Below are 20766 nucleotides of genomic sequence, written 5' to 3'. Positions count from 1 at the left end.
TTAGCATTCGTTAAGATGAGGTCACTGTTTCCGTCAATTCACGATTTTCACTCACTCATCAGTCTGTCATCTGGGCTGCCCACTAAATAACAACCAGCTAAGAACAAGAGCCTCTGCTCCAAAGAAGAAACAAGAAGACCCCAAGAGCAAGTTCATTGAACCCACAAGCAACATGAGTAGTGTTTCATACTCCTACTACTTGGAATTTGACTTTATCTATGGTGTAGGTTAATCAACCTAAGGACTGTCATATGGAGGAAGTCGACTGCTTGCAATGCAGACATCCATCTAGAACCATTTGAACTGTTCAAACAAACTGATCAAATTCAGCTGATCAGCCAACAAAGCGACCTTTGGGAACTACAAGATAAAGTTTGGAATGGAACATCCTTCATTTCCATGCTCTTTCCCACTTTTTTATCTTCAACCCTTTTCTCTCTTCCTCGTGGTGAATCAGCCAAAAAAGCAACCTTTGTGAACTACAACGGTAGCCTCACAAATCTTCGCAAGTCCCCCGTTCGCAAGAAACGCCCTTTCGATTCTTCTCGCCTTCGACCACCCAATGGGTCCCCAGAAACCACAGCCACACACTCAAAGACCCCAAATTCTAACCGACTCCTCCATCTCCATCTCCATCTCCATGTCTCTCTCTCTTTTTCTCTCTGTTTGTCCCACACAGAGTAACAACTGAATCAGCGAGTGAGCTTGACCTGCATAAAACCAAAAGCCCGGACAACGAGGTAATCACTTACCTGGACGGGGTCAATGGGCAATCAAGAAAGCTCATGGCCTGGGCCTAGTGACCTCCATTGCACTTAGGAGGGGTGCTAGCCCAAGGTCGACCCAAGTGGTCGAGCCTACGTCATAATTTGTGATAGCGGGGGCCTGCGTTCGCGCGGCCCCTACCCAATTCCCTAAGTCTTATCTTTCCAGGTCAAGCCCTTGAGGATTTTCTACCCTGTCGATCTTCTCGTGGCCTAGTTGGTTTTATGTGCCTATTTCCACTTTCCTGGCAGCTTCGTCTTTCTGATTTTAGGAATAATAAAAGGAGGGTTCTCTCTTCTTTAACTGAGAAGAACATGTGAGCTTTTGAGTTCAGCATCGGAGAAATCGTAGGTTTTTATGCCTTGGGATGGAGGGAGTTGACCCATCGGCCGTGAGTCTCCGTCCCTTCAGGATTTCCGACGCCGACGACTTCCTTTCGTTCGCAGGTGACGACCAGGTCACCAGGTTCCTGAGATGGAACACGCTGGCCTCCAGAGAGGAGGCCCTGGCCACCATCAGGGACGTCTGCATGCCGCACCCCTGGCGCCGCGCGGTGTGCGTCGGGGACCGCTGCGTCGGGGTCGTCTCCATCTGGCCTGGGTCGGGGGACGACAGGTGCCGGGCGGACATCGGGTACGCCGTGGCCAGGGAGTGGTGGGGGAAGGGCGTGGCGACCCGAGCGGTGAGGATGACGCTGTCCCAGGTGTTTGGGGATTTGCCTGACGTGTTGAGGATTCAAGCCTTTGTCGGGGCGGACAATAAGGCTTCCCAGAGAGTGTTGGAGAAGGCCGGGTTCACGAGAGATGGGTTGCTGAGGAAGTATACCTATCTGAAGGGGACTCTGCAGGATCTGTACTTGTACAGTTTCTTGTCTACCGACGTCGTCCCCGCCGCCGCAGACTGATAAGTACCAATCCGATGGCTTTACGAATCGAGTCTCGAAGGCATATTGAAGTCTGAAAATTTTCCTGCCTTGCTAGGAAAAGCTAAGAGGTCGATCTATATTTTCGAGTCACTAAGTTTATCTTCATTCATGTACGAGAATTAGCTCCTCAATAGTCGTGTTCATGGCGATCTCAATGTTTCTTCTTCATGGAGTATGAAATGTAACTGCTATCAGCTTTTTGCATATGAAAGAGCTCTTTCTTTTTCTTCTTTTTTGGGCATATTGAAGAACTTCCGAAAATGGCATGGCGGATTCAATCGACAGAAAGCATGGCTAGTGGAGGTAGTAAAAGAGCAAATCCGAACTATTAATCGCCACCTTCCCCCTTCTCCATCGAACGCAGGAGGTTGTACTTACAAGACAGTTGAAAGCTCACACGAAAGTTTGCGTGGTAGGAAGAATACAGCACGAATATCAAGCACCATGGGCCTGCCTGCGCAGCTTGATTTGCACTGGTGAAAACATAAAAACTGAAGGGGGAACAGAACCATAGCACGTTTTTAATACTTGTTACTAGGACAAATCTTCATTAGAAATGACCCGCCAGAATTTGTTCTTGATTTGTCAGTTAAACCAGATGAAAATATGCCGACTCATGGTCAAGGTTCATAAAGCATATTCTCTGCCTCCTGCTTCACGGATTGAAAAAGCGCAGTAGACAAATAACGCTCTCCGAAGCTTGCGAAGACTAACTGAGCAGGGTTAAACATTCGGTATAAGTATGATCGAATGGTTGCTTGCCGCTGAAGAAGAGTATGAACCGGTAGAAATGGTTTTTAGTCTTTTGAATAGAGGAAAACAGAATAGTTCTATTCAACAGAAGGTCAACATCAAGCTGAACAAAACTCAAGTAAGCCACACTCACAAATCAAGAAGAGTATGCTGCTTACACAGCTATTCTGCTTATGATGTCCAATAATAGCAAATTAACTCACCACAATGAGCTTTCCAGAATTTTCTGGCCTCTTTGCAAGTATGATTGCAGCTGCGGCAGCCACACCTGATGATATTCTGACCTGCAAACTGCAACAGATAAAATCACAAAGAAGCCAGCTGAAAAGCACACGGCAAAAATCTCTGAATTGCTGTGATCATGATATATCCCAAGAAATCAGTTAAATACGGATTTTAGTCAGTGTGCGAATTGTTTCCTAGGTTGCGTTCTGAAGTCTCAATGCCCTCGATAGATAAGTCAATTTACTAGCAAAACCTCCTTCACTGGAAAAAGCTCGGCAGTTGCAATAGCTTCTTCACTTGATATCTGCAAAGTCAGAGACAGTCCTGTGATAGCTACCAAGAAATTACTCAATAGAGGTCACATTACGTTCAGAAGCTTAACATACAATGATATACCGACAGGAGAGGATTTGCCTTTCTCTTCAATGAAAATTGAATCTCCAAGGGCTTTTTCATCCAAGGTGAGCTTCTGGTATCTGGGCCTAGAACAAGGTGATGGAAAAGATTGGAGGTACCAATAGTAGATGTTTTACCATTTAGAGCATAAACTCCATCAATGCTGCTGCAATTGTGAATAAAGATTTTCCAAAATTAGCAAGTTTCCTTGTGAAGTCATTTAAATTGACCCCTTAGGTGGCAGTTAATGAATTGACAATGACACATGATCCAACCTTGCCAAATTGCAGGAATCGAAGGAACAGAGCAGAAGGTGTACTAGTGCCAATCGTTCTTTAAGAGATGGAAAGCGCATGAGTTTGTCCTAAGAGTATGCAATCCCTGTACCCCTTGATTTTACAAAGCAAAGTGAAGATCGTTGGCTAATCGGTATGCTGGTCATGGAAAACACGTGCGATTGAAGAGTTGTTGTCATTTAGATGACGAGAAATTGTGACTGTATCAGGTTGTAAGATGGGTATCAGCAAGAGAGCAGACTTTCTGTTGGTATGTTAAGTCCTTTATCCCCTGTGCAATAGCATGGATGCTATGAAATTGAGGAATGAAAGATGATTGAACGAGATGGCCGGCCAAAAATAGGAAAAGTACAAATTTGTTCTCTCGTATGGATCAAAATTTACTTGAAAAACTTCATCAAGTAAGTTCACATCAAGCACTCCAAGGATGAAGCCAGCACCGATGCCTTGTATTTTTATGCGTTCGGCCATTCATTTTGTGTTGTGCGTGAAGTTAAGATAGAATCACGCTGAACATCACAAAAATATTATTAAGGGCAGAAAAATCTAAGCATATTTAGATGCCCCCACACATACGTAGCAAACTTGCATGTTCTGGAACAAAATAAAAGATTGTCTAAACAGAAGCAGGGTAGATGAGCGTTGGAAAAACCTATGATATTTTAAAGTTGACAAAGCCATTTATTTCTAAATACTATTTGATAAATGTAAATATCGTTTATTTCAAATAATGTTGATATTAGGAAGACTTGGGACTATTGATGACTTCCTAAGCACACAATGAAAAATGCATTAAGAGCTAGATGGATCTTGATAGAGTAAAACAAGTTTAGGTGAATCGAAAGTTCGTGATGATTTCAAGTTATTGTGATAAGGTGAGTAGTTGAGTGAAATCTTGATCAATTATGTACCCAAGAAGATTGATGAATAGTGATTTGTAAGTGAGATTGCATAGATTCACCAGATTGCTGACAAAAGTAGCTCTTTTCAACTGTGATGAGCACATTTTCAAACCAACGGATCAAATTCATCTCATCATATATGCCCAGAGAAGTATGGAATGGGACATCCTTCATTTCCATGCTCTTTCCCACCTTTTTTTTCCCCTTAATCTTCAACCCTCTTCTCTCTTCCTCAACGTGAATCAGCCAAAAAAGCAACCCCTGCGAACTGCAATAGCACGATGAAGAATCTTGGCAAGTCCCCCGTTCGCAAGAAAGACCCTTTTGATTCTTCACCCCAAATTTTGACCGAGTCCTCTCTCTCTCTCTCTGTCCCACACAGAGTGGATACTGAATCAGCGAGAGTTGGACCCGTGTAAAAGCAAAGGCCTGGGGAAGGAGCAAATCACTTACCTGGACGGGGTCGATGGGCGGTCAGGAAGGCTCATGGCCTGGGTCTTGTGACCTCCATTGCACTTGAGGAGGGGTGCTAGCCCAAGGTCGGCCCAAGTGGCCGAGCCTACGTCATAATTTGTGGCAGCGGGGGCCTGCGTTCGCGCGGCCCCTACCCAATTCTGTAGTTCAACTTTCCTGGCAGCTAACATCTTTGCTCATTTTAAAAATGATAACAGAGGCGCGTTGTCTTGTTTGGCGCAGTGACCCGAGCGATGGGAGCGGCGCCGTCCCAGGCGTTCGGGGATTTACCTGATGTCTTAAGGATTTAAGCCTTGTCGGGGTGGACGATAGAGGCCTTCCCAGGGAGTGTTGGGGAAGGCTGGGTTCACAAGGACTTTGCAGGATTTGTACTTGCACAGTTTCTTTTCCACGGTCGTCATTCCTGCAAACTGATTAGTACTGGTCCGATTGGCCCCCGTACCGGTCCGATTGGCCCCTTGGGTCGAGTCACGAAGGTGTAATAAACTCTCAAATTTTTTGACTTGCTGCCAAAAGCTAATAGACTGATCTACGTTTAAAAGTCACTGGTTCATCTACATTTATGTCAGAGAGTTAGGTCTAGTATAGTCTCGTTCATCAAAATCTGAATGCTGCTTCTTCATGGAGTATGAAATGGAACTGCTATCAGCTTTATGCATATGGCTAATTTGACAACAGAAAGCATGGCAAGTGGAGGAAGTAAAAGAGTAAATCTGAACTATTAATTGTCACCTTTCCACTTCACCGCACGCAGAAGGTTATACTTCCAAGACATGAAAGCTCACACGAATGTTAACATGGTCGGAAGAGTACAGTACAAATATAACGCTCCGCAGCCAGCCTGAGCAGTTTGATTTGCACAAGGAAAAGAAAAACTGAAGGGATGAAACAGAAAAAAAATCATACATGTCCGCATAGCGTGTTATTGAATGCTCATCATGGACAATTCTTCATCAGAATGGGCCAGCTGGAATTTCTTCTTGACGTGTCAATGAAACCAAATCAAAGTATGTGAGGAAATTAGTCAAGGTTCATAGAGCAAATTCTCTGCCTCCTGCTTCACGGATTGAAACAGCTCAGTAGACAGATAACGCTCTCCAAAGCTTGGGAAGACCACCTGAGCAGGGTTAATATTTAAGTAAGTAAACGACTGCTTGCTGCTGAAGAAGAGTATGAACAGCTAGAAATGCTTGTACTTTTTTATCATTTACAGAAGCAAATTAGGAGTAGTTTCGTTCAACAGAAAGTCGACATCAAGCTGAAAAATACTTAAGTAAGCCGTACTCGCAGAACAAGAAGATATGCTCTCGCTTACACAGCTGTGTCATTGCGAAGTCACTTGTAAAGGATGATATTCTGCTAATGATGTCCAGTAAAAGCAAATTTACTCACCACAATGAGCTTTCCAGAATTTTCTGGCCTCTTTGCAATGTTAATTGCAGCTGTGGCAGCTGCACCTGACGATATTCCAACCTGCAAGTGAAAAAGATAAAATCGCAAAGAAGCCACTTAAAAGGCATGTGGCAGAAAACTCTGAAGTGCCACGATCATGTCATGTCTCAAGAAATGAGTTTAAAATGGATATTAGCCATTGTGCGCATGCGCATTGTTTCCTTTTGTTTGGTTGGGGGTGGGGTTTGTGGTGGTTCAGAAGTCTCAACGCCCAATGATAGACAAGTCTCTTTACCAGCAAGCCCTCCTTCACTGCAAGCAACTTGGCAGTTTCAATAGCTTCTTCACTTGATACCTGCAAAGTCAGAAGGAAAATCCTGTAATAGCCGATGTGAATTACTCATTTACCACTCGATAGGAACCACATGTACAATGCAAAGATCATTGGCTAACAGTATGCAAATCGTAAAAAGCATGTGCAATTGAAGAGTTGTTGTCATTTTGATGAATAGAAACAATGATCTATCAGGTAGTAGAATGGATATCAGCAAGAGAGCAGACTTTCTGTTCACATGTTTAGTCCTTTTTCCCTTGTGCAACAGCATGGATGTTATGAAGTTTAGGAATGAGGATAATTGAACATTATGGCAGGACCAGAAAACAGAAAGAAAATTGCACAAATTGGTCTCCTTGTACGGATAAAAACTTACTTGAACAACTTCATCAAGTAAATTCACATCAAGCACTCCAGGGATGAAGCCAGCACCGATGCCTTGTATTTTATGCGGACCTTCGGCAATTCATTTTGTATAATGCATGAAATTAAAATAGAATCATGCTGAGCATCACAAAAACATATGAAAAGGCAGAAAGTCTAAGCATATTTTTATTCTCCACATAAATGTAGCCGAACCATCATGAGTAGAAAAGGAAATGGATGACCAAAATCTGTGGTTTATTCATTGAAGTTAATTTCTGGGCAAGTAGTTGCTTTGTTTAACGTAATTAGATAACTACTCTACCTGTATCCTTGGAAAAATCAGGACTGCTATTCCTAAGTTCTTCTTGCGGTATATTAATTATGCATTAGAGGGGGAGACAAACAAAGAAGCACAATTAAAACACAAACCCAGAAGAAATAAATGAATACACAATAAAGTATTGTTGGTGTAATATCACTACCAGCTAAAAAGGGATCCAAGAGCTATCAAAGATCATGACTTACCAGGTTTGCCGCCCGATAATACTGCACTTTCCGCAGGTTCTATGCCATAGAGCTAAATGCAACCCAGAAGAAATAAATGAGAAACACGAGAAACAGTAAAGTTGCCAAGAAATATTAACTAGGCAATAGAAATGCACACCTTGATCTCAGGGTTCTGCTCCTTGAGATATTTTCCTGCTCCTGTAATTGTACCTCCAGTTCCTATCCCAGAAACGAGGGCATCAACTTTGCCGCCTGAACCTTTCCAGATCTCTGGTCCGGTTGTTTCATAATGGATCTATGAAAGCAGGAAGAACTTGAGCTTCTCCCACTAGCTAGCTATAGAAGCATTATTAAGCATGCAAATTGTGTACCTTGGGATTGGCGGGGTTTTCAAATTGCTGAAGCATGTATGCATTGGGTGTTCTTTCCAATATCTCTTCAGCCTTTTTAACAGCACCTTTCATGCCCCTGGCTGGATCTGTGAGGACCAGCTCAGCTCCAAAAGCACGGAGAATGGTTCTTCTTTCAAGACTCATTGAAGCAGGCATCGTAATTACAAGCTTATAACCCTTAGCAGCAGCCATAAATGCCAGCCCTATTCCGGTGTTACCACTCGTAGGCTCAATCAGAACACTCTTGAAAAAATTACAATGAGGAAAGTTTCATCAGTTCATTAGTTTTACTTGGCACATATAGGGACTTTTTCTTCTTTTACTGAGTGTATCAGACAGACTTGAACATTTGCGATATTTTAGAGAAGTTGATGTACTTAACAAAAGAGGATACAAACTCACTAGTGCCTTATTTGATTGTCAAATCCATCAATCTTTATTCAACAAACTTGGATCACAAAAATAGTTTATCTCCTGATAGGGCAACGGGTATAAGAGAATGAGAAGCTTTCCAACATGAATGTAACAGACTGGGCATGCCATTTAATTGAGAATCCAAGAGACAAACATGAGCTCTTATCCAGTTGAAAAGCTTTCATAGAATGGATGGTCTCCACATGAAGAAACTTGAACAAGTAAAACTAACCTCTCCTGGCTTAATGAGACCCTTTTCCTCAGCATCAGCAATCATGCTATATCCAATCCTACAAGCAAGGACAAAAGCATTGGCTATGTTTGCAATTCATTAGAGCAAATCACATCCCTGAAGAAATTGTTCCATCCATGCAATAATATATAGACAGGAGAGGACGATTAAATTCATGCTTCTTTCGACAAGTGCCAATCTCCTCGCATCAGGAGGAATCGGTAATTCGACTGGAGATGAACAATACAGTATAAAACTTCCAATTACAAACCTGTCTTTGACACTTGAGCAGGGCTCCATCATCTCGAGCTTTGCAGCGATTCGGGCGACACAACCCTCCACCACATGGTTGAGGTACACTAGGGGGGTCTTGCCAATTATCTGCACCGAAACAGCACTCGGTCAAAATAGCGCTTTAGCAGCTATTTATTTGAATGGTGTTAAAGGAGATGCAACACTGCTTACCTCAGTGACATCTTTCGCAATTAGGGAGTTCCCTTCTGCCATGTCCGTCGCCATATGATCTGAAACAGCCACTTCTCTCAGCACCAAAGAATAAGAGATAGAAACACGATTTCGATTCTCACAAATAAGTTCGTAGATATTTATCTTTAGAAGGAAGCAAAGTAGTTCCAAGCCATTTCGCGTGAATCGCCTCAGATTCGCGCCTCCGGCAAAATCAGCATGCGAGCCAGCGTAGTACGAAGTGATTCGACACCAACGAGAACTTCAACCTGAGCTTGCGTAGAATCCGTGCACACAGAGTGCAGTAGTGGGTCCCTCACGAAGCTCAGTGCGCACACGGTATCAAAGCAAGAGCGAGTGCAGAGAAAAAAAAATGCACGGCGAAGCTTTTCTTCAGCAGCAAAAGAGAACAGGAACAAGCTCGAAGGCTAGACGGACGCATCGCATGCACTTTTAGCTCCACACAAAACAACATGCAAACGCTAGCGCAATCGAGCCAAGGAACGGTTCCACTACCCGAAAGCGAGACAGACAGTTTAATCTGGACAGACCCTTGTCCGAACTCACGGTTCGTCAAGCGATGCGAGTCTTCTCGACGAACAACGGAGCTCCAAACCGAAAAAGAAAAAACAAAGAGCGACCAGGCAGCGAGCTTGCGGTTCTCGTTAATGGGCAGCCGAGAGAGAGATCGAATTCGTCGGAGGAGCTTTTACCTTCGCAGAGAAGAAGCAACGAAGAGAGAGAGAGAGAGAGAGAGAGAAAGAAGCTTCTAACACCTGCTCCAGATGAGCTTGTCTGCAAACTGCCTTCTGTCCGGTTTATGTAGATGTGAAAACTGGGGATCGTTTTCGTTCGACTCCTGGTTTAAGGTAACAAGCGAAGGCGACGACATGAATTTGCAGACTAAAAGTCAAAAGGGAAAATTCTGAATAAGACCTAGTTTTGCCGGTTCGCCGGCAGGTAAAAAGATTGCACGAATTTTTTTCGACCAAGTCCCTTGGTCGACGATGATGATACTTATCCAGGCAATGTAAGCGGAATGAACATGGACATGCTGACATATTCGTAGAAATACAGGTGAGTTTCGCTGTGTGTTGCACTTTTTTGTTTTATTAATAGCCACGAGGCCCCCGACAAGGAAAAGGGAATAGAAAAATCAACAAGTTCTGTCTGACAGACTCAGTAGATAAATATAAAGACAGAGAGCACTGCGTCATTTGCGTACCATGGAAGGAAGGATCCGGTGAAGGTGGCCGGTTTCACGTCTACATTCATCTTGGTATCATGGGAGATGATGGTCTTGTATTTTGATTTTCGGAAAAAGGGCTGGAAAAGTAAATAATTGCAAATCGGGACTTAGAATCAGACGTACAGATTAGGGTTCGCTTGTTTCACGAAAAGTATGTATGATTTAAACTCCATGCCATTGTTATTTTGTGTTGCCCTCGGAGCTTCTCACCCAGCGTCATATTTTCTTATCATGGAATGATGAGAGTTTCGAGACTTCTTCAGCCTGAACCTTGAACTCAATAATGTGGCTGCAAAAAGAACCAGCGTAATGCCGTCGTAATATTTGAGGAATTTCACATTTATGGGCAATACCACTTCATTGAAGAAGGGATTGCCCTCCTTGTTCGCCAATTCAACTTAACATGAGTTATAGAAAATGGTAGAGCACTACTGCTTAATGGACAATTGCTGGCACGCAAATCATCCGTCGTATTACTAAAAAACTAACAAGAAATCCCTAAAAAGTTCAGCAACCCCACAATCTCGTTGGGCAATGGCTATTGGAACTTTCGCTACGAGCAGTAGAGTAGAGCATCGGCATACCCATTTCCTCAAATGTCTATACCAACGTCTTGTACATTGAAGTTCACCTCATTTTTATGTTTGGATGAAAAGTTTCAGCCTGCCTTCCTCATGTCAGAGAAGAAAACCCCATCGCAACCGAGACTTATTGTCATTGGACGGGAGGGTAGATGAGGGAAGTGTTCACATTGGCATTATCTAGCGTTTTGCTGAAGATTTCACTGGAGATGTCAAAGTCATTACTAAATCTCATTATTTCGTTGCACTCATTTCGGGAATTAAGCGAGAATATTACTTTTTAATTTAAGAATTCAGTAACATTATTCCCATTCTTCATTAACCCATATCAAGGAGAACCATTCTATTACCATTAGGACACCTACGAATGAACTTAGTAAAGTTATTATCTCCTTTGATCTATCTTACATTGAGACATGCGATTTTACAATTGGATGTACAGGTGGACACCTTCTCATTAGGTCACCCATCCAATTAGTACTCACTAATGACTCAAATACCATTAGAGTTTTATAATGCTAGTATGATCATTGCTAGTAATAATGATGTTGTTCACATATATGAGTAGCAAAATATACCCGTGAGATGTTTGTTGAATAAAAAGAGCATTGTGATAGGGTCTTGACGTAAATCCAAGGCATTCTAGAATTGAACTTGGAGCAACATGCATGAGGACCTCGCTTGAGATATAATTGACACACTTTATAAGGAGTATTGAGTTTCTTCAGAAGAAGGTTCCACATATGCTTCCTCAGTAAGATCGTCATTGAAGAATGCCTTTTTAACATATATCGGGAACATAGGTCATTGCTTAACAAAGGTGAAAGCACGAAGACTTTGGACAGATATAAGATGAGCAACTGGAGCAAACGTCTCATCATATTTAATACCCTACACTGAGTAAAGTCTTTCGTTACTAGTTGAGCTTTATAACATTCCATTATATCATCATTATACCATCTGTTGAGAAAATCTGGGATGATTGTTAAGAAAACCTCCTATAATATTTTAAAGATGACAAAAGAATCCATTAATATCTCACTAGCTTGATACATACGGATGTTGTCAATATTTCAGGTAATATCCGTTTTGAAGGAACTTAGACAGACGAGCATAGCAAAAAGATTGGTGAAGACTGGAAGGATCAACACTAAAGGGTGAAAGACCGGAAGGACCTACATCCGTTTTCCAGTGAATGCTTTTCACTCAATCATCAGTCTTGCCCTCCGGGCTGCGCACTAAATAACAGACAGCTAAGAACAAGAGTCCTTTGCTCACAAGAAGAAACAAGAAGGATCCAAGAGCAAGTTTATCAATCAAAAAAAAAAAAAAAAAAAAAAATCCAAGACCCCAAGAAGGAGTAGGGTTCGGTGCTCTTACTACATGGAAGTTGACTTCTTTTATGGCGTAAGTTAATCAACCCGAGGATTGTCATAGAGAGGAAGTCTGGCTGCTCACAAACATCTATGTAAGAACTATTTGAACTGTTCGAACAAGGTGATCAAATATATCCAGAAAAGTTTGGATTGGAATTCCTTCATTTCCATGCTCTTTCCCATTCTTTCTTTTTTTAAACCCTTTTCTCTCTTCCTCAAGGTGAATCAGCCAAAAAAGCAACCACTGCGAACTGCTGTAGCACAATCACGAATCTTCGCGAGTCCCCTCTTCGCAAGAAACACCCTTTTGATTCTTCACCCAAATTCTGACCGACTCCTCCATCTCCATCTCCTTCTCTCTCTGTTTGTCCCACACGGAGTGGCTACTGAATGGCGAGAAAGTTCGACCTGCGTAAAAGCAAAGGCCTGTGCACCGAGCAAATCACTTACCTGGACGGGGTCAATGGGCGATCAAGAAGGCTCATGGCCTGGGCCTAGCGACCTCCATTGCACTTCGGAGGGGTGTTAGCCCAAGGTCGGCCCAAGCGGCCGAGCCTACGTCATAATTTGTGGCAGTGGGGGCCTGCGTTCGCGCGGCCCCTACCTAATTCATTAGTTTTAACGTAGCGTACTTCATTAGTATGACATTACTGGCGTGGCTACCGAGTGGCGAAAATGGCCCTTACCCAGGTGTTCCGGGATTTCCATGTTGTCTTGAGGGTTCAAGCCTTCGTCGGGGTGGACGAAGAAACTGGCCAGAGTGTTGGAGAAGGCCGGGTACGTTAGGGATGGGTTGCTGAGAAAGTATACGTATTTGAAAGAGCCTTTGCAGGATTTGCACGTGTACAGTTTCTCGTCCTCCTACGTTGTCCCCGCAGGGTGATAAGCACCAATCCTATGGCCTTTCTGGCGGAGCCTTCGAAGGCATATTGAAGGCCGAAAATTTTCGCCTTGCTGCCAAAAGCTAGCACGCTGATCTATATTTTCCAAGTCACTAAGGGCGTGCATGGAAACGTTCCAAAGAAACGTTTCTGGAACACTTCTGTATGCGGATTTTGTTCTCGGGACAAAAACGCGTTTGGTTGCGTTTTTGTTTTTTTTTTTTTTTGTTTTCGAACAAAATAAGAACAAAAAAAGAAACAACAAATTGTTGTTTCTTGTTTCAGAAACAAAAATGAAGAAACGTTTCTCTTCTCTCTCTCTTCTTCTTCTCTTCTTATTTTCTTCTTCTTTTTTTCTTCTTTTTTTCTTTCGCCGGTCGCCGGCCTCGGCCATGGCCGGCGACCGGCCGTTGAGGGTCGGTGACCTCGCCCAACCATGGCGAGCCTCGCCGTGGCTGGGCGAGGCTGCCGGCCCCGTCGGCCGGTCGCCGGAAGCCGGGGACCGCCGAAAAAAAAAAAATAAAAGAAAAAAATGAAAAATAAAATAAAAATGTTTAAAAAATTAAAAGAAACAAAAAAATAATAAAATTTACCAAACGTGTTTCTATTCATTTTTATTCCCGAACAAACGTTACCAAACGGATTCTTTTGTTCAAAAATTGTTTTCCCGGAATAGAAACACTTTTTTTTTTTCATTTCCTAGAAAAAAAAAAAGAAAACGAAACGTTATCAAACGCGCCCTAAATTGTCACGTACGAGAATTAGCTCTCCTGTAGTCATGTTCATCGTGATCTAAATGTTACTTCTTGGAGTAAGTATGAAATGGAACTGCTATCAGCTTTATGCATATAGCTAATTTGATTACAGAACGCATGGCAAGTGGAGGAAGTAAAAATAGTAAATCTGAAGTATTAATTGTCACCTTTCCTCTTGGCCGAATGCAGAAGGTTATACTTACAAGACGATTATGAAAGCTAACGCGAAAGTTTACATGGTTGGAAGCAAGGAAAAGAAAAACTGTGAAGGGGGAAACAAAAGAAACATACATGTCATGTCCCCGTAGCGCATTATTGAAAACTTGTCACGGCGGAGATCAGAATGGGCCGGCTGGAATTTCTTCTTCATGAGTCTATTAAACCAAATCAAATTATGTCAACACATTGAGGAAATCAGTCAAGGTTCATAGAGCATATTCTCTGCCTCCTGCTTCACTGATTGAAACAGCTCAGAAGACAAGTAGCGCTCTCCAAAGCTCGGGAAGACCACCTGAGCAGGGTTAATATTTAGCATGAGTAATGATCGAATGGCTGCTTGCTGCTGAAGAAGAGTGTGAACAAGCTAGAAATGGTTTTTCATCATTTTGAGAAGGAAAATAGGAGTAGTTTCATTCAACTGAAGCTTGACATCAAGCTGAAGAAAATTTAAGTAAGCCGAACTTGCCGAACAAGAAGATATGCTCTTGCTTTCACAGCTATGTTATTGCGAAGTCACTTGTAAAATACATGATATTCTGCTAACGACATCCAATAAAAGCAAATTTACTCACCACAATGAGCTTTCCAGAATTTTCTGGCCTCTTTGCAATATTAATTGCAGCTGCAGCAGCTGCACCCGACGATATTCCGACCTGCAAGCGAAAAAGATAAAATCACAAAGAAGCCACTTCAAAAGCACGCAGCAGAGAACTCTGAAGTGCCACGATCATGTCATGTTTCAAGAAATAACTTAAAAATGGATATTAGCCAGTGTGCGCATTGTTTCCTGGGGTGGGGTTCTGAAGTCTCAATGCCTAATGATAGACAAATCTCTTTACCAGCAAAGCCTCCTTCACTGCAAGCAGCTTGGCAGTTTTAATAGCTTCTTCACTTGATACCTGCAAAGTCAGAAAGAGAATCCTGTAATAGCCAATGTGAATTACTTGATAGGAACCACATTTACAACGCAAAGATCATTGGCTAACAGTATGCAAATCGTAAAAGGCATGTGCAATTGAAGAGTTGTCGTCATTTTGTTGAATACAAATGATGATCTATCAGGTAGTAGGATGGATATCAGCAAGAGAGCAGACTTTCTGTTCGCATGTTTAGTCCTTTTTCCCTTGTGCAACAGCATGGATGTTATGAAATTTAGGAATGAGGATAATTGAACATGATGGCAGAACCAGAAAACAGAAAGAAAATAGCACAAATTTGTCCCCTTGTACGGATAAAAACTTACTTGAATAACTTCATCAAGTAAATTCACATCTAGCACTCCAGGGATGAAGCCAGCACCAATGCCTTGTATTTTATGCGGACCTTCGGCAATTCATTTTGTAGTGTATATGAAATTATCATAGAACCATGCTGAACATCACCAAAACATATGAAAGCACAGAAAGTTTAAGCAAATTTTTTTCCCCACACAAATGTAGCAAATTCGTAAGTTCTAGTGACTAAACAAAAGGCTGTCTGAGCAGAACCAGGGTATGTAGTAGCTGAACCGTCATGAGAGGAAAAGGAAATGGATGACCCAAATCTGCGGTTCATTGATCATATCAATCATACAATGAACTTAATTTCCAGGCAAGTAGTTGCTACTCTACCTGTATCCTTGAAAAATCAGGACAGCCATTCCTAAGTTCTTCACGCAGTATATTAATCATGCATCAGAGAGGGAGATAAATAAGAGAATGCACAGCCAAAACCCAAACGCAAAGTATGTTTCCTCATCCAGGTCCTTCAATTGGTGCAGAAGGAAAAGGAAAAGTACACAATGAAAAGTTAAGCCAGTGTAATATCACTACCAGTTACAAAGGGATCTAACAGTGTGTTGAAGATCATGACTTACCAGGTTTGCCACCCGATAATACTGCACATTCCGCAGGTTCTACAGCATAGAGCTAAATACAGAGAAGTATTAAATGAAAAACATGAGAAACAGTAAAGTTGCCTAGTAATTTAACTAGGTGATAGAAATGCACACCTTGATCTTAGGGTTCTGCTCCTTGAGATATTTTCCTGCTCCTGTTATTGTACCTCCAGTTCCTATCCCAGAAACGAGGGCATCAACTTTGCCTCCCGAACCTTTCCAGATCTCTGGTCCAGTCGTTTCATAATGGATCTATGAAAGCAGGAAGAACTTAAGCTTCTCCAACCAGCTAGCTATAGAAGCATTACTAAGTGTGTGAACTGTATACCTTGGGATTGGCAGGGTTCTCAAATTGATGAAGCATGTATGCATTGGGTATTCTTTCCACTATCTCTTCAGCCTTTTTAACAGCGCCTTTCATGCCCCTGGCTGGATCTGTGAGGACCAGATCAGCTCCAAAAGCACGGAGAATGGTTCTTGTTTCAAGACTCATTGAAGCAGGCATGGTAATTATAAGTTTATAACCCTTAGCAGCAGCCATGAATGCCAGCCCTATTCCGGTGCTACCACTAGTAGGCTCAGTCAGAACATTCTTGAACACATCACAACAGAGGAAGTTTCGTCAGTTCCATAGTTTCACTAGGCACATATAGAAACTTTTTCTTGTTACACTGAGTTTATCAGACACAGACTCGAACCTTTGCAATTTTTTAGTGTAGTTGATGTACTGGACAGATGAGGATTCAAAGCACATTCATGCCTTATTTAATTGTCAAATCCATGATCAATTTATTCAACCAACAGTTACATTACCCAAGAGGCACCGAGTGATATAGAGAATCAGAGGCTTTCCAACATGAATGTAATAGACTTGCCATTCTGAACAGCTTTTACAGATGGATAGTCTACATGAAGAAACTTGAACAACCAAAACTAACCTCTCCCGGCTTAATCAGACCCTTTTCCTCAGCATCTGCAATCATTCTATACGCAATCCTACAATCAAGGACAAAAGCATTGGCTGTGACTGCAATTCATCAGAGCAAATCACATCGCTAAAGAAAATGTTTCATTTATGCAATGATATATAGACCAGAGGCGGCGATTAAATCCATGCTTCTTTCAACAAGTGAACCTCCTGGCATCGTGAGGAATCTGTAACTTGACTGGAAATGGACACCACAGTATTCAAATTCCAATTACAAACCTGTCTTTGACACCTGAGCAGGGCTCCATCATTTCGAGCTTCGCAGCGATTCGGGCAACACAACCCTCCACCACACGGTTGAGGTACACCAGGGGCGTCTTGCCAATTATCTGCAACGAAACAGCGCTCGATCAGAGTACAACGCCTTAGCAACTATATCTACACAAATGGTGCCGAAGGAGATGCAACACTGCTTGCCTCAGTGACATCTTTCGCAATAAGGGACTCCCCCTCCACCATGTTTCGTCACCACACAATCTGAAAAAGCCGCTTCTCTCAGCACACGAAGCATATTCTTATAAACAAGTTGGTGGGCTACAATTTCTAGAAGGAAGCAAAGTAGTTCCAAGCCACTTTGCGGGAATCGCATCAGAATCGAGCCTTGGGCGAAATCAGCATCTCGAGCGAACACAGTACGAAGTGATTCGACACGAGAACCTGGACTCGGGCTTGCGTGGAATGCGCCCGAGTAAAGAGCACGCACACAGAGCGCGGTATTGGGTCCCTCACAAAACTCAGTGCGCGCACAGTATCATAAGCAAGAGCAGAGTACAGAGAGCAAAGAATATGCACGCGAAGCTTTTCTTCAGCAGCAGAAGAAAACATGAGCAAGCTTCAAGACGAGAGCGGACGCATCGCATGCACTCCAGTTACAAAACAAAAGAAGAAGAAAGACATGCGAGCTCTTACCTTCTCCGAGAAGAAACGACGAAGAGAGAGAGAGAGAAGCTTGGAACGCGAGCTCCAGATGATCTTGCTTGCGCACTGCCATCTGTCTGGTTTTTGTATGTATGAAAAGCCGGATCGTTTTCATTCGGCTTCTGGAGTAAAGTAGCACGCGCGAAGGTGACGACATGAACACATTGACTTTTTTAGTCATTGTATTACTATCATCTTTTCCAGTTTGTGCAAACGAGTCCTCGAATATTATAACTTTTTCAATTAAGTCCCCCGGTCGACGACAGTATTGACCGGACCGGCGTACCGGCATCGACGAAAGTCACAAGTCTGACAAAGGCCGTCTTCGAATGAAGATGATTACAAAAGATTTGCTGAACTCTAATTGCAAATTATTTGTCCCGGCAATTTAATCGAAACAAATTGACTACGCAGAATCGTTGTACTTTTCTGAAAAATTTTATATTTAGTCAAGAAAATTTTGAGATGTTAGTATTTTCATGGAAATACAGGGGATTTCGCTGTAATCTCTCTATTTTGTTTCATTAATAGCCACGACGAAAAAAAGAAACAGAGAGCATTGCGTTACTTGCGGACCGGGCAAGGAGACTCTGGGGAGGGTGGCCGGTTTTTTACTTTTTGATGTCTACATTTATCTTGGTCTCATGGGAGATGGTCTTGTAATTTAATTTCTGGAATTAAGATTGGCAAGATAAATAATTGCAAATCTAGACTTAAAATTTAACATAAAGATTCAGATCTTATCTATTTCACTAGAAATGAATGACTTAGAAAATATTTTATTGTAAAAATAATCATCTATATCACTCAAAATAATTCGTTAATGGAAAATATTTGCATTATCAAAAACAATTTATACTATTTTCATGGATGATGAAAACATTTTACATTCATTTATTTTTGTGAGGAATACAAACGATCATTCATAGAAAAATATTTTATGTATTATACATTTTTTGCGAAATAAACGCACTCTACAATCACATCTCTTAAACCCCACCCAGTTCAAACTCTAGCGGTCCAGAGTTCATAGATCGTGCATGCAACAAATGACTATTGTCCTCGCTCACCAGCAATGCCCAGTAAAAGTTCCAGACATCTCTATCTCCGTATCCAAATTAAACTTTAATCAAAATAGGAGGCGCAATGAGGCCATGAGAATAAGCTTTTGCATGGATAAGTCCTCGTCTATTTAAATGTGTAAAATAAATCCAACTCTATCCATAATATTTTCTAATACCAAAAAAAAAAAAGAAGAAGAAGAAGAAGAAACGCTCTACAAAATCTAAATTAAGATCTTTTGATTGAGTTTGATTTTGAAACACAATTAGAGATACACTCACCTATGATTGGCTACAAATTAAATTATCTTTTCCCATTATTCTAGCTAACTGGGATTCTCAAAGAATATAATGCTAATTTAGAACTTAATCAAATTGGAATTCAATTAACCCGGATCAATTTTTCGCTTCCATTGAAAAATTGTTTAGTACTTCATATATTTACTAACTATATGGAATCAATGGACACACATTAATTTAGTTTCATATTTACGTGAAAAATAGGAAATATGGTTGCTGAGAGTGCAGTAACTTCTAAAATTAGGCGATCATTTATATAATTTTTCAATAAATTTCTAGTGACGAAGCATTACGCGATAAATTGAGAGAACCAAAACAAGTTGTAAGTATAACATCCTTTCCCGATTCCTCACCTTGTCATTACTCTACGTGGTCAAATATAAGATTCCAAGCAGCAGATTGCCTTGCACCGCTGTCAATCCTTGGTTCTTCAACGGGTCAAGACGGCATGCAGGCTTCTTCAACTGGAAAAGTTCAAGTGCGCTAGAACTTAATCTTTGGCATGATTCGGACAATAAATGTCGTCGCTGTCTCTTTTCCATGTTAGGCACTTTCTTATGGAGTAAATTATTGCAAAAACTTATCACGCCGTGGTACAATCATTGTTAATTTTTATATAGATGAATTAGACGTATTATCTTTCAAGAATTATTGGCTAGTACTGGACACAAACTCCAAAGGTACTGTAGATACCGGTGGGCTATGTAAGCTTCGACCCATGGTGGAGAGAATTTGAAAAGTGTCGGGTCACCTCTTCCACTATTTCAAACCATTGTTGCCAAACGTTGATGCTGTTTTCACGAACTCTATCAATGTATTGGGAGTTGTTCCATTCCCTAGTAGGTCTTCAACATACCAGTAGATGAAGCCAAAGGCCTAGTGAATACTTTGGGGTGTTTTTCTTGCCCAGTAGAGACCGCACCATGAGGGCAATTTCTCCGTTCGTGATTTGAAACTCGTTGCATCAAATTGACAGGCTTATGCAGCATGCATATTTCAGAGCCAATTCATTACCTCTATAATTATATTTTTCCCTTAGACCTCCTCACCCACTACCAAATTTTCATTTTATGGATCAATGAGAGTTTTGAGCCTCTCCAACTTGAACCTTGAATCTGAGACTCTGGCTACAAAAAGAATAAGCACAATGTCCTTGTAACATTTGAGGAATTTCACATTTATGGGCACTAACTGAAGAAGGGATTGCCCTCCTTGTTTGCCAATTCAGCTTAAATGAGGTGTAGAAATGGAAGGACACAATTACTTGATAGATAATCGTTGACACTCAAAATATCCATCATATCACTGAAAAACTTGCAAGAAATCCCTAAAACTTTGGCCTAATACCATTAAAAAAAAAATTCAACTTTAGGTTCAGTCCCAATTTCATCATAATATCTTTTGTTCCTTTAAAAAATCTCCAACTTGAAATTCGCTCTCAATTCTACCTTAAATTTTCTTTTGTCCCATGAAAAACAACTTTAAATCTAGTCCAATCTATCTTTAACTTTTTTTTGTCTCATAAAAAATCACAAACTTTTACTTGAGTTTCAAATTTGCACTCGTTAACTTTCCGTCCAAAATTTCTTTTGACAATTGAAAGATGAAAAACTCCCAAGCACGAGTATTCGAGCATCCTAAGAGTGCGCTCTCCAACCATAAGAGATAGAAGACTCGCGAGCACGAGAGATTGAATATTGAGCACAAAATTGAAGATCCTCGAG

The 20766-nt window shown here is 41.6% G+C and overlaps 4 protein-coding genes and 3 non-coding genes across 21 annotated transcripts; 4 read left to right on the top strand and 3 right to left on the bottom strand.

Annotated features, from left to right (window-relative positions):
- The first annotated feature begins 744 nt into the window (after positions 1 to 744).
- LOC120287907 lies at positions 745 to 906 on the top strand. The gene has a single exon (XR_005546165.1). It is a non-coding gene; the product is annotated as a U1 spliceosomal RNA (small nuclear RNA).
- Positions 763 to 1921, top strand: LOC104415471 (uncharacterized N-acetyltransferase YoaA). Its single transcript, XM_010026768.3, has one exon. The coding sequence runs from the start codon at positions 1133 to 1135 to the stop codon at positions 1667 to 1669; it is 537 nt and encodes a 178-aa protein (XP_010025070.1). The 5' UTR covers positions 763 to 1132; the 3' UTR covers positions 1670 to 1921.
- Positions 1922 to 2310: 389 nt separating this feature from the next.
- On the bottom strand, positions 2311 to 3831 carry LOC120287425 (cysteine synthase-like). The gene is made up of 4 exons (XM_039300216.1): positions 3745 to 3831; positions 2913 to 2972; positions 2643 to 2727; positions 2311 to 2399 (listed from the first exon to the last, which is right to left on the bottom strand). The coding sequence occupies exons 1-4, from the start codon at positions 3829 to 3831 to the stop codon at positions 2311 to 2313; spliced, it is 321 nt and encodes a 106-aa protein (XP_039156150.1).
- An 876-nt stretch (positions 3832 to 4707) lies between these two features.
- Positions 4708 to 4870, top strand: LOC120287909. Its single transcript, XR_005546167.1, has one exon. It is a non-coding gene; the product is annotated as a U1 spliceosomal RNA (small nuclear RNA).
- Positions 4871 to 5432: 562 nt separating this feature from the next.
- Positions 5433 to 9902, bottom strand: LOC104415469 (cysteine synthase). Of its 6 annotated transcripts, none has more exons than XM_039300580.1 (11): positions 9355 to 9902; positions 8839 to 8897; positions 8645 to 8754; positions 8374 to 8431; positions 7707 to 7970; positions 7493 to 7630; positions 7354 to 7405; positions 6839 to 6918; positions 6424 to 6483; positions 6129 to 6209; positions 5761 to 5853 (listed from the first exon to the last, which is right to left on the bottom strand). In XM_039300580.1, the coding sequence occupies exons 2-11, from the start codon at positions 8890 to 8892 to the stop codon at positions 5761 to 5763; spliced, it is 990 nt and encodes a 329-aa protein (XP_039156514.1). In that variant the 5' UTR covers positions 8893 to 8897; positions 9355 to 9902. The 6 variants fall into 6 exon arrangements, with proteins under 6 accessions (XP_039156512.1, XP_039156514.1, XP_039156516.1 ...); XM_039300582.1 differs by having other exon boundaries at positions 9390 to 9902; XM_039300579.1 differs by having other exon boundaries at positions 9552 to 9902.
- A 2584-nt stretch (positions 9903 to 12486) lies between these two features.
- LOC120287906 lies at positions 12487 to 12648 on the top strand. The gene has a single exon (XR_005546164.1). It is a non-coding gene; the product is annotated as a U1 spliceosomal RNA (small nuclear RNA).
- A 1157-nt stretch (positions 12649 to 13805) lies between these two features.
- On the bottom strand, positions 13806 to 17814 carry LOC104415470 (cysteine synthase-like). Of its 10 annotated transcripts, XM_010026766.3 has the most exons (10): positions 17181 to 17222; positions 16983 to 17092; positions 16714 to 16771; positions 16104 to 16367; positions 15890 to 16027; positions 15755 to 15806; positions 15143 to 15222; positions 14739 to 14798; positions 14472 to 14552; positions 13806 to 14191 (listed from the first exon to the last, which is right to left on the bottom strand). In XM_010026766.3, the coding sequence occupies exons 1-10, from the start codon at positions 17220 to 17222 to the stop codon at positions 14099 to 14101; spliced, it is 978 nt and encodes a 325-aa protein (XP_010025068.1). In that variant the 3' UTR covers positions 13806 to 14098. The 10 variants fall into 10 exon arrangements, 4 of the variants coding, with proteins under 4 accessions (XP_010025068.1, XP_039156510.1, XP_039156508.1 ...); XR_005545764.1 differs by adding an exon at positions 17673 to 17814 and having other exon boundaries at positions 14123 to 14191; positions 14472 to 15222; positions 17181 to 17240; XR_005545768.1 differs by lacking the exon at positions 15143 to 15222 and adding an exon at positions 17673 to 17814 and having other exon boundaries at positions 14123 to 14191; positions 14472 to 14798; positions 17181 to 17240.
- Positions 17815 to 20766: the final 2952 nt, after the last annotated feature.

Source organism: Eucalyptus grandis, chromosome 8, assembly GCF_016545825.1.
Source record: "Eucalyptus grandis isolate ANBG69807.140 chromosome 8, ASM1654582v1, whole genome shotgun sequence".
Lineage (NCBI taxonomy): Eukaryota > Viridiplantae > Streptophyta > Magnoliopsida > Myrtales > Myrtaceae > Eucalyptus > Eucalyptus grandis.
The sequence above is the reverse complement of the archived record's forward strand: the minus strand, read 5'-3'. Positions and strand labels throughout refer to the sequence as shown.